We start from the raw sequence: 13,563 nt of genomic DNA, 5'->3' as shown, positions 1-13,563 counted from the left end.
TGGGCCAGTCCAGTTGAATAGAAGGAAGTATCCCAGCATGCTTCTTGGCTGGTAATTATGTTTCTTCTAAGAGTCAGACCAGAACTAGAGTCACACACTGGGAGCTGGGAGGTGGCTGGGATGGGTGGGGCAGCAGGCAGCCTTGTGGAGATTGCAGTGAGGCAGAGTCTGAATCTGAAACCCGCCTTGCCACATACCAGCCATGCAACCTCGACCCAGTAAGTAATGTTTTCTTTTGCCTCATTTATAAAGTTGAGTTTTTTTTAAAAAGAGTCAATTTGCAGAGATATAATAGAGTTACAAATTATAAAGCAAATGGGATCTTAGAGAAATCTGATGTTTAATAAGCACAGTTGATATTGTGCATGTTTATCCCAGCCTCCTTCAGACATCACAATCATGTGCTGCGACAGTGTGAAATCACAGAAAATCCTGGAACTCTTCTACCTTGTCCCCCCTACTGTGTGGGGACTACGGGCGCAATGAACATTGTGGGAAGAACCTCAGTTCTTAGATCACTGCCTAAGGGTTAGCACCAGCAACAGTGACAGTGACAGGATTAGCAAGCTCTCCGGGGTCACTTCCACAGCTGTGATGAAGAATAAAGAACCTGGGGAAAGAAGTCAGACAGAAGAAAGCACCTGGAAAAGTTGGCTTTATGTTCTTACATGGAAAAAAAATCAAAGTATACAGCATGAAGAGATACCTCTCAGAAAATTCATCTCTATGAACCTCTTTCAGGTGAAGTTATGATTCAGAACTGTCAAATGGAAATCATAGAATCGGGGTGGGGGATGAGGAGGAAGGCCATCAACGGAAAGATAATAATTATGTGCTACTTCTTTTCTAGGTTAGGATAATTTACAGTTTCAACTTGCCCAGTAGGTCAGTTACATAAACAGATGCCACAGCAAAATATGATTGGATAAGCATATAAAACTACTATAGCATGACGGCAATACTATTTTAAGGGAAAAGCATAATAAAGTCTAATGCAAATAGAAAATACAAATAGAATCTTCAAAGCAGTTCTATTTCTCTGTATGAGCAGCAGCTGAAAATGATGGATGCATACAAAATATGAAAGCATTCGGTTTGTACATAACTTAGAAAGGGGTAGTGTTTCCAAACATTGACTGTGTAAGAAAACACGAAGGACATCTTACACTCCATAACCGTGACTGAAAGGAGGAAATGCCTTTCCAAAGGACGGAGTGGGAAACGGTATGGCCTCGGTTTTCACCCTGCCTTTAATCTGTGTTGGGGTGTGTTCACACTGCATGGGGCTTCCTGCAGAATCTAGCACCAATATGTGGATCAGCTTTGACTTGGATCTGAGTCCTCGTGTCTTTCCTTTTGAGTATGTTGAGGTATGTTTTCTTTGGTTGCTCTTTTGATGACTGTGTAATAAAAAATACCTAATATTTACAACATTTAAACGTTTTTAGATTTCAGTGTCAACTCTTCACATAAGAACAATTAGAAAACTCTTCTACAAACTATCGGAAGCACATTACTTCCTAGCGTCTGTCATGATACTGTTTTCAATACACAGAACAATTAGCCTGTTAGCACAGCTATATGCTTTCTGGTCCAGAATCTTGCCGGAGCTCAGTGGGGAGGCAAATCCCGTGACTGCCATGTCTGTGGTTCGCCATGCCTCACAGTACTTATCCACGAGACGGACACCATGGTTGTTGGAGCCATGCCAAATGACCTTCTGGGGCCTAAAAAGGAGTGATAGCATGATACTTTTTAAATGATGTTTCTTTGTGATATATCTTGGTAAGTGAATTGGTGTAAGCGTAGTGAGCTGAGTCATAATCGTTCTCCACCCATAGTCCAATGCTAAATCCCTTCTCTTTCTTTTCGGCTTTTTCCAGCTTTCCAGATGTGCTCTGTTCCAGCCATACTCAGATTACAGGCATTTCCCAGTTGCACCCTTGCCTTTCACAACTCGGGACCATTGTTCCTGAGGCCGCTTTATCTAGTGGACTCTCACTCTCACACCAGTAGTTCTTTTACATCTTTCAAAGCCCCTTAGAGGCCTCCTCTTGAAAGGTGCCACCCATGAGTCTCACCCCCACGTGAAAATTAATGCTTCTGCTATGCTCTTATTGTATAACCCATTTTTTCATTTAAAAACCACAATATTTTGCCTAGAGTCATAGTCTATGCCTATCTTCTCCTGCACACTGGGAGCCTTTAAAGTGTAGGGGCGACATAGGTGTGTGACTGTGTCTTCTACCAGTAGTAGGCACGTTACAGAGTAGACACTGGGTTCTTTTATTCTGAAAAGCACACCTCATTTCCAAAGACTCAGCATGTGATTCGCAGAACAGTTACAGGAACTGTAACTGGCGGGGCTGCATCACTTAAACTTATTAACTGCCCGTGCATACTATGTGTTTTCAAACATACTCATCTGCACAACTACCCTGTGGTACAGATATGATGCCTTACACATTTGACAGGTAAAGCACATGAGACAATGAGAATGGAAGTGCCTTGTCTAAGGTCTCACACTGAGTCACTGGAGCTGGGTCTTCAGGCTCCAAGGCCCTAGCTTTCTCCATGGCCTTCAGCTGCCTCACTGTGGCTTTGTATTGGTGTTATTCCACAGTGGCAGCTAATAGAGGCATTCTCTTGTTAAGATGTCAACCTAAAATTGTCCCTTCCCCTCACTTACCATGAAGGATCGGTCATCACGTCTCGGCCATCAAAGGAGTATATAGGAATGTGTGTAGGAAACTGACCTCCATTGCCAGAAAATATCGAGTCCCAATTATTAAAAAGTACTTGGCCCTATGAAGACAAAACTTGTTATTCCACTGGACTTGTAATGGACTCGATTTGAATTCATTCTTCAAAACGCAAGATTCCTCTTCAGCCTGAAGTCCTAAGCTCCAAACCCAGATCCTGGGCAGAGCGGGAACTCAAGGAATATGTTTAGGTTGGTTTTATAGTTAGCTCTTCAACCTGTTTGGTTCTACTGCCTTCTTTCTGAAGCACACATATATAAAATATATGTGTGTAGGCAAGGCATGGTGACACACATCTTTAATCCCAGCACTAGGGAGGCAGAGGTAGGAGGATTGCTGTGAGTTTGAGGCCAGCCTGAAACTACATAGTGAATTCCAGGTCACTGTCATTAAGTCTGTTTAAGGTATTTATTATTATTTTAAAATAGTATGCATATACACTATGCTTTTTAAATTTGTGACAGGTCTGGAGCCAGTCTCCACTGTGTGTGGTGTGGAGATAAGGCTCAGTCCTTTGTATACAGGAAGAGCCTAGTCTCTTGTGCAGGGATGGAAGATGATCAATCACATCAGTGGGTAGATTGTCCTTATCAGCCTGCAGGCTACAGGCTGGAGGACTGGGGTTACAGGGAATGAAGGCTCTAGACACGCATTTGAGATCTAGTTAGGACAGGTATGAATGTCAACAGAGCTGCTCATATGTGGCCACAAAGGATTTGGCCATTTCCATATTACGTGGGGATCTACCAGGCCTCCTATCCAGCAAGCGTGTCAGAGAAATATTTTCCACGCTTAACTCTCAGAAAGCATGAGCCACAGTCAAGATGAAGTACCCATGTCCTGGGAGCAGTGTTTCCAGCAGCTGGACTCTGGTGCCTATCAGCTGACACCCCGTAGAACTCATCCTTGATGAAACTAAGAGCCGTCCCCCCACAGTACACTAGTCAAATAAAATTTTTTAGTTGGCCCCTAAATTTCAGTTTTCTCATTCGCCAAACTGAGAACAGAGTGTTTCCCTTAAAAAACTGTTTATGCTATGTGTATAAGCAGGTGCATGTGATGTGTACACATATGTGCACATGTATGTGGAGGTCAGAGAACTGCCTCAGGTGTCGTTCCTCAGTAATGCCATCCACATTTTTTTTTAAATAGGGTCTTTCATTGGTCTGGGGCTCATTAATTAGATTGCACTGGCTGCGCAGTGAGCCCCAGAGACCCTCTTGTCTCCTGTCTCCACCTCCTCAGTGCTAGGATTATAAATTTATGCCATCATGCCTGTTTTTAAGTAGATACAAGGGCTCTAACTTAAGTCCTTATGCTTGCAAGGCTCTTTATTAACTGAGTGATCTCCTCAGCCCAGCTAGCCTCACTTTTGTCAGAAGCACCTATTCAGCTAATGGATATAAAGTGTTTTATATACAAAAAGCTATAAAATGAAAAAGGCTATTATTATCATTTCCATCTACCCCAAGATCTGAAGAAAATCAAAGTAGAAGATCACTGTAAATATGAGGAAACTACGATCCCTCCCAAACCCTCCCAAAGTCTCACAGTCAACAGGGAAAGGTCTAGACCTTGAACCATGGCTGATGTCACAGAGTGGCAAACGCTCTGCTCTCTGGGGGGTGGAGGGGGAGAGACCTCTGTGCCTGCAGGCAGCGAGAACAGGATTTGTCTTTACCTTGAGGTTCACTATTGGAAGGGTGAATCTCTCTGCCTTCCTCACAATTGTGGAGAGATCTTGCAAGTGGGAAGACAAGAACGCTCGGAAGGTGGACCATAGTCCGGCAGCCCTGGCCTGCTGGAAACACTGAAAATCTGCTCGAATGTCCCCAGAAACTGGCATGTTCAGAGCAACCAGGCGCAGCTGAAAAGAGAGAGAGGAAAGTTATCTTAGTTGGTAATCCCATGGCCACTTCATGCTCTGAAGAAGAGTCCAGCCTTCGAATGGAAGGCATCTCAGCCAACCTCTACGACATGGGAATTGTCCCATCCCAACGAAGACAGTCATGGTGCCCCAGGCAGCTCAGCTCTGCACAGCCCACTGGATGGACATATCTCCCTCAGATGAGAAAAAAAGAAGAAAACTGCTTGGATCAAATAAAGCCCTTAGGAGGTCTAGAGCTGGCCTATGGGCCATGTTTGGAAGCTCTGGGTGTGCCTCTAGCTCAGTCCTCAGCATAGCTTTTAAGCTGGTTTGGTCCTGTCTCCCAGAGCTTCTCAGGCAGTCCCTGGTGACCTTTTCTTCTTTCCCCTGAGTAAGCCTGTGGCTGATCACAGCAGGGGCCAGGGGAAGGACATGACACTTATTTGCCAATACTTCTGGGGTAGAACCTTCTAGAAACTAGGATCATATAGCAACTCTAGCCTCCCATTTATGACAACCTGTTCAGCAGCCCAAAACAAAAGCTATTCTATAGGCTGTTTCCTCCCATACATGATTTTTCCAAACTCCTTGTCCTTCTACTGCCCCCTCACTCACCCCATTCTGTTGTACCTACTGGAATAAAGGCATTTACTGAGGAATACTCAACCCTGCACTTTAGTCTCAGCTCAGAAGTAATTTATATTACCAGCATAGAACTGAGGAGGGGTTGGTGTAAGACCAGGCCCAAATTATCAATCTTGAAATTAGGGCCTCTGTGAGTGGCCTGAGAAACAGCCCCAGAAGCATTTTGGAGGGGTTGACACTACAGGGCTCCAGCCTTGGGTACCAGAGGAAGATGGGTTCGCCAGATTTTTAAATTTGTTTTGTTTTATTGTTCTTTTTTTGTTTGTTTGTTTTTGTTTTTGTTTTTTTGAGGTATGGTCTCACTCTAGCCCAGGCTGATCTGCAATTTACTATGTAGTCTCAGGCTGGCTTTGAATTCACAGTGATCCTCCTACCTCAGACTCCTCAGTGCTGGGATTAAAGGCGTGTGCCACCATACCCAGCAGGGAGGAGAGGGAGGGAGAGAGGAAGAGAGAATGGGCGCACCGGGGCTCTACCACTGGGACACACCCTTAGCCCAGGAAAATACGTGTAAGTCTCTTCAGCACAGCACATGCTTGGTGAACCCCTGGTCGTAGGCAGGAAGTTGTCGCTGTTTCTCTCCCATCACAGCGATGCCCCTCAGGCGCGGACAGAGCCTCTGCAAGTCTCAGCAGGTCGTGTCTCCATGTTGGTCTGCTTCTGCTTTCCAAGCTTTCTGACAACTTGCCACAGGTAGCCATAGCTACCATGCCCAGGCTACCTCACATGATCCTTGTAATGCATTTCCTTGCCCTCACTACCTCTTTCCTTCATGCTGCATAAATCAGACTCCACCCCTGATGCCTCCCTCAGTCTCTCTCTGTTGACTTATCCCTGGCTCTGCCCTGATCCCCACGCTGGATGGGGATCCAGGGCGGGTAGCACCCCTCGCATGCCCTGTTCTAGCCCCAGCAGGGACGAGGCTTCCCCAGTAGGCCTCCCAGAAGTAACATTTGATGTTCTATGACCTCAGCCATTAGGATAGGAGAAGATTTCAGTGTACCACCCAATTACATGAGCACTCCTCGGCCTAATCCCTCTCCCCAACACACATTCTAGCTCTCAGATCCTCTCACCATCTGGCAAACCCATCTTCCTCTGGTACCCTCTGGTAGTGGCATCCCCTCTAAAATGCTTCTGGGGCTGTTTCTCAGGCCACTCATGGAGGCCCTAATAGGGTGTGGCTCCTCAATACCAGGACCACCTTAGAAAGGGGCAGGGAAGGGTCTCCCAGTTACACCTCCAATCTCCTTTCATTCTTCTTCTCTAAGAAGACACACAGAAATGTCCAGAATTCTGATTATCTCCAAAGTATGGGATTGGGCCTTGTGCTCACTTGTTCCCATTGCTCTAGCCACTAGAATGTATTTGTAAATTAGTATCATTTTAATGACAACAATCATGTTATGACATCAAAATTTTTAAAAAGCTATTTTTACTTTGTAGTTAGTTTTAGTTTTGGTAAAATTGGAGTTAATTCACTATTTTCTTCCCCATTCTTCATAGGTCTTGACAACATATTACTGTAATGATATGTATTACTGTTGAGTTTACAAAATACTGCTTTAAAGATCTATTAGGTGAGGTTTGGGAGAAAGCTCAGTGGGTGGAGTGCTTGTCTAACATGCACAGATCACTGCCTTAAACTAGGCATGCTGGTACCTGCCTATCATTCTGGTACTTAGAGGTAGGAAAAGGTTTATCAGGAATTCAAGGTCATTTTGAATTTTCAGTAATTTCAAGGTCAGACAAATACATGAAACTGTCTCCAATAATAAATAAACAAAGAAACCAAAATCTACAAGCCACTTTACTAGCTTCTTTTGGGGCTCTATGAAAGGTTACCTAAACTCAGTTCCCTCTCTCCCAACCTGCTAGAATCTTCTTGGCCACTGAAATGCTTTGCAATCATATCTAAATTTGAAGGACACCGGTTAGTTTGTTTTAGCACCCCCTGCCCCTCCCCCCGGGGCAGCCTCTGACTGCTGGCCAGTACCTTGCTTGGCCTTCTTCCTTTCCTCAGCCATGACTTCTCATTTTGCCTCTCATGTTTCTTCCATCAGCCCCTTTTTTTTGGCTTTAATTCTCCCGGTCCAATCTCTTGACCCATATAGATTTTCTCTGGGGAATCCTAGCATTCCTATTGCAATGGCCACAGTTCTGCTTAAAATGCCAAGCCTATCTCTCCAGGCCAGGTCCTACTGTGGGTTTCAGACCTTTATACCCTACTTCCTCCCTCCCACTCTTCAAAATCCTGGAGGGACCTCAAAGTTACCATGCCCTACCTGAGGTCCTCCCTGGAAATGCCAACACAGTAAGAAGAAACAGCTATTTCCAGGGTCTGTCGGGCTCATGCTTTCTTTGTTCTTTGGAAATACTCCCATAATAGCCTTGGGCCTTTGACCTTACTCTCTTGGGTACTCCTGGGTGCGTTGAGAGTGAGCAGTTCATTCAAAAAAGGCAGGGAAACCGTCTCTCCCAAGACTCAGTTGAGTCTTTTGGCTCTGCGGCTCTAAGACTGGAGCACTGGGGCCAGAATTAGTACCACGGCAACTGAGGCCACGTACAAAGAGGCAGGAAGACAGATTCCTACAAAGAAGGATCTGTGGAGATAGTAAAGTGACTAAGAGCAGGAACAAAAGTTGCCAAGACAGGTTGTACTTCCTGTGACCAATTTCCACGAGGTTCCTGGAATGACTGGGATAAGATCTTTATTTATACTAGCAAAGGAATGAAGTGAGTGTCTCATCCCCCACAACGCCAAATGATGCCTGGAAGGGAACCTATGACCACTGGATTTGCCCAAGCAGGAATGTGGCCTTGACTCTGTCATTCTTCACTACATCAACCAGTAACTGAACTGGCCTCTCCTGACCCTTCATGCCTCCGCAGCCTGCCCTCTTCAAGACACTCATTTCACGGTCTCAGATCAGGGGGCTACCTAAGTAACCTTTGGGCCTATGTTCCTGTCTTCTTTAATCCACTTGCACACTATAACCAAAGTCATTTCTGAAATACCAGTCTTATCATACCCTTGTCTTGTTTTACACCCACCAGTAGCTCTCCGTCACCCACAGGAAAAGGTCAAAGTCCTTATCTGGGCTTACAGGCCTGATAGCTAGCTCTGGCTCTTGTTGACCTCTGCAGACTCAACTTTTGCCTTTTCTGCTTTGAATTCCACTCCTCAGGCAGGGCTGAGATTCTTGAAGTCATCAGAAGGAATGGCTTTTCCTCTAGCCTCCTTCTGTTGCATCTTCCCTCTGCCTGGGATTTCTACTCTCATTTTTCCCACCTAGTTTACTCCTGGGCTCTCGTGCTTTTTCAGAGTAAGCACATGAATTGTACTTACAGCGGGCCTCTCATAATTGGCACTTAGAACAGGATTCAGTGGAGGCTGAGACTGGTATGGCTGTGACATAAAAAAGGAAAAGAAAAAAACATCTTAATATCTATTAAGAGTTCAATGAGATTCAAGGTCAGTGTTTCCAGGAATGAGACTTTAAATCGTTTGCCATTGTTTTTAACTGTGGTTCTTAACTGTGAAGACTTTCATGGTCTTATGAAAAAGTCATCCTCAGGGAAGGAATGGAGGTCCTCAAAACCTTTCAAAAGAGCCCTGTGCCAAGGACACAGAGGCCCTGTGCTTAGCAGCCAGCATCCCTTAGTGAAGCATGCCACATCTTCAAAACCTTGGCTTTATAACTGAAAAATAGGGATGACAGTAGCCACCTCAAAGAGTTGGTATAGGTTCAACAGTAGACTGTCAGTGCTTATGTTCTTTTTTTTTTAATTAAAATATTTTGGGCTGAAGAAATGGCTTAGCAGTTAAAGAACTTGCCTGTAAAGCCAAAGAACCAGGTTCGATTCCTTGTAAACCAGATACACAAGTGTCTGGAGTTTGTTTGCAATGGCTAGAGGCCCTGGTGCACCTGTTCTCTTCCTCCTTCCCTTGCCCCCTCTCTTTCTTGAAAATAAATAAAATATTTTGAAAAAAATTAAAACATTTTTTAAACACTAGGGCATAATCTAAGGCTTGTATTTAAGATGACATGAGATGTTAACATGAGACATATTTTGTAAGCCATTTTAAAAGCATTAAAACAGGTTTAAATCAACAACATATAAATAAGCATGTAAATCTTTATTTTGTCAAAGAAAAATCATGGGAGACAAAACTATTTTTCCGTTTTCAAGGTAGGGTCTTGCTCTTTTCTGGGCTCACCTGGAATTCACTATGTCATCTCAGGGAGGCCTTGAACTCATGGTGATCCTCCTCCCTCTGCCTCCCAAGGGCTGCCTAGCTTCTTATTCAGCAGAGAGGGTTCATACAGACTGCTTGTACCAAGCAGTGATTTTGCAAATGGGTAAACTGAGACTAAGAGGGTGGCTGTCTATGAGGAATTTGGCTGCTCCATAGGAACAGGGGGCTTCCAGCCTCTGAATCCAGTTCTCCCTCCACCCTATTGTGACAATATTCTGTTGGTGCTTGGTACTTTCTGTGGTGCTCTGCCATACAGAGCTGGAGTTCAATGAATGAAGGCACCAGGGCCATGGCAGGGGAACTACTCACATTGCTGGAAAGCGCTGGAGGTGGGAGGCTGTCAGCAGGAATGGGGATCAGTTCCCCCAGCTGGAAGGGAAAGAGCACATTGTCCATGAAACAGCAGCTAGAAAGTGTTTGGCTATTTTCCAAACTGGAAAAAGGTACTCACAGGCGGAGGACCTTATGGCAGAGGGTACTTGGAGGGGGTTCTTCAAGGAAATTTAAGAATTACCTGTAATTTTTTCCAACCTTCTCGGACCCGAATGAAAACCTCTGTGGTGTCCCTCAGGTAGATGAGTGTTCCTTCTATGACCAGATGTGCTTTCTGTAGCATGTCATTCATGTTGCTGAATGCTGTGACCTGTCAGACCATTTTAAATTCACAACCCTGCTCTTACCAGAACAGCGGCAAAATGTGATACACTGGCCCTTGTGTAAAGGACCACTCACAGCCAGAGAAAAGCCTTATTGCCCTGTACACAAATACTTCACTAAAAATAAAGGTCATCTGTCCATCTCTCTGGGCATTATCATAATCTGGGAAAGCTATAACCCCAGGCCAGTGAACTCAGAGCACTACACACATACAAGACATCCTCCAGCTGGATAGAGAGGGCTGGATGACCCAGGGGGTGTCCCACCAGCACAAGCACCTGCTGAGATATTGTTTACACATGTGTGCTTATGTTTTTAAGTAACTTTTTGTGTGTATTATTTGTATGTGTATGTGTATTATCCAGGTGGGGTGCAGGTATTGGTGCATGCATGTAGAAGGCAGAGGACAACCTTGGGTGTTAGCCTCAGGAATGTCATCCACCTCTTTGAGACAAGGTCTCTTACTGGCCTGTAGCTCACCTATCAGGCTAGACTGGTTGTCCAGTAAACCCCAGCCACAGGTGTCCCTCCGCCTGTCTCAGCCTCCCCAGTGTTGAGATTTCAAGTATGCACCACCACCCCTAACTTCATACATGGGCTCTGGAAATCGAAGTCAAATCTATCCATATGCTTGTGAGGTGAACTCTTTGTTGATGAGCTATGTTTCCAGCCCATGTTTGTTTTCTTTATAATGCATATGATAAACTTAGTCAATTAAAGATCTAGAGTAAAGAACTTCAATGATCAATTATTTCATTTTCCTTTATCTCTATTTGATGAGTCACCTGAATAGTTCATAAATGACTTTCGCTGGTGGTAGAACTCTACCAATTCCATTGTCAAGGGGTCTCAATTTCAAACAAAAAAAAAAGGATGCCACCCCTACATACTGTAGCCAGGGCTTAATCTACTCAAAGGTGAATGTTGACTCCACAATGATAATACTGACCAGGTTTCTGGATCCGGGGAGCCCTGGCTGTCCTGGAGGACCAGGCGGGCCTGGAAGGGCCACAGCTAAGACAAGACAAAAAAGAGAAGTTACCAAAACAATGTCTCCGAAAAAAATGCCCCGGGTCTCTGTGGTTCACCAGCAAGAGGCGCCCACAGTCCCTCTAGGACTGCAGGCCCTCTCTCTTGCACCTGTATCCTCAGGGCTCTGGACCCCATGTGAACAAAGGCCACAATGGCTGCTTTGGGGGAAGAGCTGAGATTTTTCACTGTCACCTTGGGTGAAGCTGTGCCTAGGACTTTTCAGAATTATAGGTGAATAAATCCCTTTTGTTGTTATTTAAAAAGCCAGTTTAAATTGAATTGTCTGTCACTTGCATCCAAAAATACCCTGACACATGCAACTTATTTCCTCCAAGACAAGCATGTGACCACTGAACAGAGGCGCAGGCTCAGCGAGAGGAAGTGGAGAGGCTGAGGGATGAGAGCCTGGGTGTTGTAGTGGCAGGAGCAATGGCCGTGGGGCCAGGAGACACAGAGCCCAGCATGTCTTGTGGAAGCTGCAAGCCCTCTGAAACTGCTTATGAGACGTCAGCTGGCGTTTCTGCTTTGCTGGGAGGTAGTGAGAACGCATGAATTATAGTCTAGGAATGAGTTTTGCATAGTGGGGTCTTTTTTTTGCTACTGGGCATATGCATCTCTTTTGGTACATACATTAGTAGTGTCATTTGGGGGATTTATTTATGTTTATAGGTTATTCTTTCGTGTCTGTGTGTGTGCATAATGTGAATGTGTATATGTAGGTGTGTATGTGTGGGGACATACAAGGGGATTTCATTATTTTTAATATTTTATTTATTTATTAAAGAGAAAGAGGGCAGAGGGAGAGCAAGAGAAAGACAGAGAGAATGGGCATGCTGGGGCCTCTAGCCACTGCAAATGAACTCCAGACACATGTGCCACTTTGTGCATCTGGCTTACTTGGGTACTGGAGAACTGAACCTGGGTTCTTAGACTTCACAGGCAAATGCCTTAGCTGCTAAGCCATCTCTCCAACCTGGACTTTTAAAAATTAATACACACATTTGAAAATTGTACAGCATTAACCCAGGGCTTCTTAGCTTTTGAAGTCACAGGATTCTCAAAAGTCAGGTCAGAGTTACTGCATTCCTCCCCAGAGAAAATGTGTGAATGTGCCTGAGGTAGAGGGAGCCCATGATTCCCTAACTGAAAAGCCCTTGCCTCGGGCCAATATGAAGGGATCTAGTAGTCATTCCTTTGCTCACATAAGCCCTGCCTCTCCACACTCTTCAAAGCTCTTGGCAGAGCTAAGGATCTTTTCACAATTCCTGGCAAAATTACTGTACTCAATTCTTCAGGTTGCTGAAAGCTTTCCGTTCCAACACAGAACTTGTATGTCCAGACATAGGTGGAAAGTGGCCAGCGGATACAGTGTCATCGGACTCGGATTTGGATCCCAGTGGTTCCTCATATTATGATATGTGACCTCGAGCAGGTCCTCGTGTTCCCTGAGCGTCAGTGTCTTCCTCCGTGCAGAGAGTTCTCTAATAATATCCACTACATCTCCCTTGGCATCGCTGGGAGATTGCATGGAGAGTGGCAGGGCAAGTGTTTTGTAAATTGTGACTTCAGATGTGGTAGGTGAGGGCATAATCCTTGCTCCATGCAGCAAGGCGTCCCCCTCTTCTAGTGTGGTACCGCGATGAACAACGGATTCTCTGCACCCTGCGCTCCCTCGCCATGTGCCTCCGTCTCCTGCAGCTCCCATTCATACCTCAAGGCCCTACCAGCACCTTCTCTCTCTGCAGAATAGACGTCATCAACTTCTCACGAGGCCTTCCCTTTCACCTCTAGTACCAGAAAGAGCTACCTTGTTCTCATGTGACTTACTTCCTGCTTCCAGATGATTGGTCCAGGGTTAGCTCAAGACAGGCCAATCAGATTCCTTTCTCAGGACTTGCTTCACCCCCAAGATGTGCAAAACAAAACACAGAAAGAAGCTCATGATTTCTAGCTACTGGTGGAAGTTGTAAGCTGCCGGTCACCATTTCCCCTCTGTGCAGAGGATGTGGTCTGTGGGAAGGGAGCACAAAGCTGCCAGGGAGAAGCAGAGGCAAAAGCGGCCAGAGAATCCTTGCAGGGTTTAATCCTAGGCTTGGGCTGTTCTTGAGGCCCAGTTGCCTCTCTGCCCTTCCTACCAATTTATTTTTCACTCCCCACTTCCAGCCAACCAATTTCCCTTTTGTGTGCTTTACTTTGAGACATGTTTTTCCCTTGCAAGTGTCCAGGCCAAGTCAAAGCCAGCCTCCAGGGCACTTTCTGTAAAGCTCCCATTAGCACAGCAGCTCTAAGGTTCTCGTGCCACAGGGTGATCAGCAAGCAGCTGTGCACTCATACAATTC

General features: G+C 45.2%; 1 protein-coding gene across 1 annotated transcript in view; it reads right to left on the bottom strand.

The window, feature by feature from the left end:
• Window positions 1-321: 321 nt before the first annotated feature.
• The window catches only part of Col15a1 (collagen type XV alpha 1 chain), a 115,091-nt gene continuing 101,849 nt past the window's right edge, over window positions 322-13,563 (bottom strand). Inside the window, exons 35-41 of the mRNA XM_045142240.1 lie at window positions 11,142-11,206; window positions 10,050-10,178; window positions 9,845-9,904; window positions 8,624-8,683; window positions 4,444-4,629; window positions 2,690-2,805; window positions 322-1,727 (exon numbers count right to left, since the gene is read on the bottom strand). Of these exons, the coding sequence (XP_044998175.1) occupies window positions 1,514-1,727; window positions 2,690-2,805; window positions 4,444-4,629; window positions 8,624-8,683; window positions 9,845-9,904; window positions 10,050-10,178; window positions 11,142-11,206 (830 nt within the window). The 3' untranslated portion in view covers window positions 322-1,513. The remainder of the gene's footprint in view (window positions 1,728-2,689; window positions 2,806-4,443; window positions 4,630-8,623; window positions 8,684-9,844; window positions 9,905-10,049; window positions 10,179-11,141; window positions 11,207-13,563) is intronic.

This window comes from Jaculus jaculus, chromosome 1 (genome assembly GCF_020740685.1).
Source record: "Jaculus jaculus isolate mJacJac1 chromosome 1, mJacJac1.mat.Y.cur, whole genome shotgun sequence".
Classification (NCBI taxonomy): Eukaryota; Metazoa; Chordata; class Mammalia; order Rodentia; family Dipodidae; genus Jaculus; species Jaculus jaculus.
The sequence above is the reverse complement of the archived record's forward strand: the minus strand, read 5'-3'. Positions and strand labels throughout refer to the sequence as shown.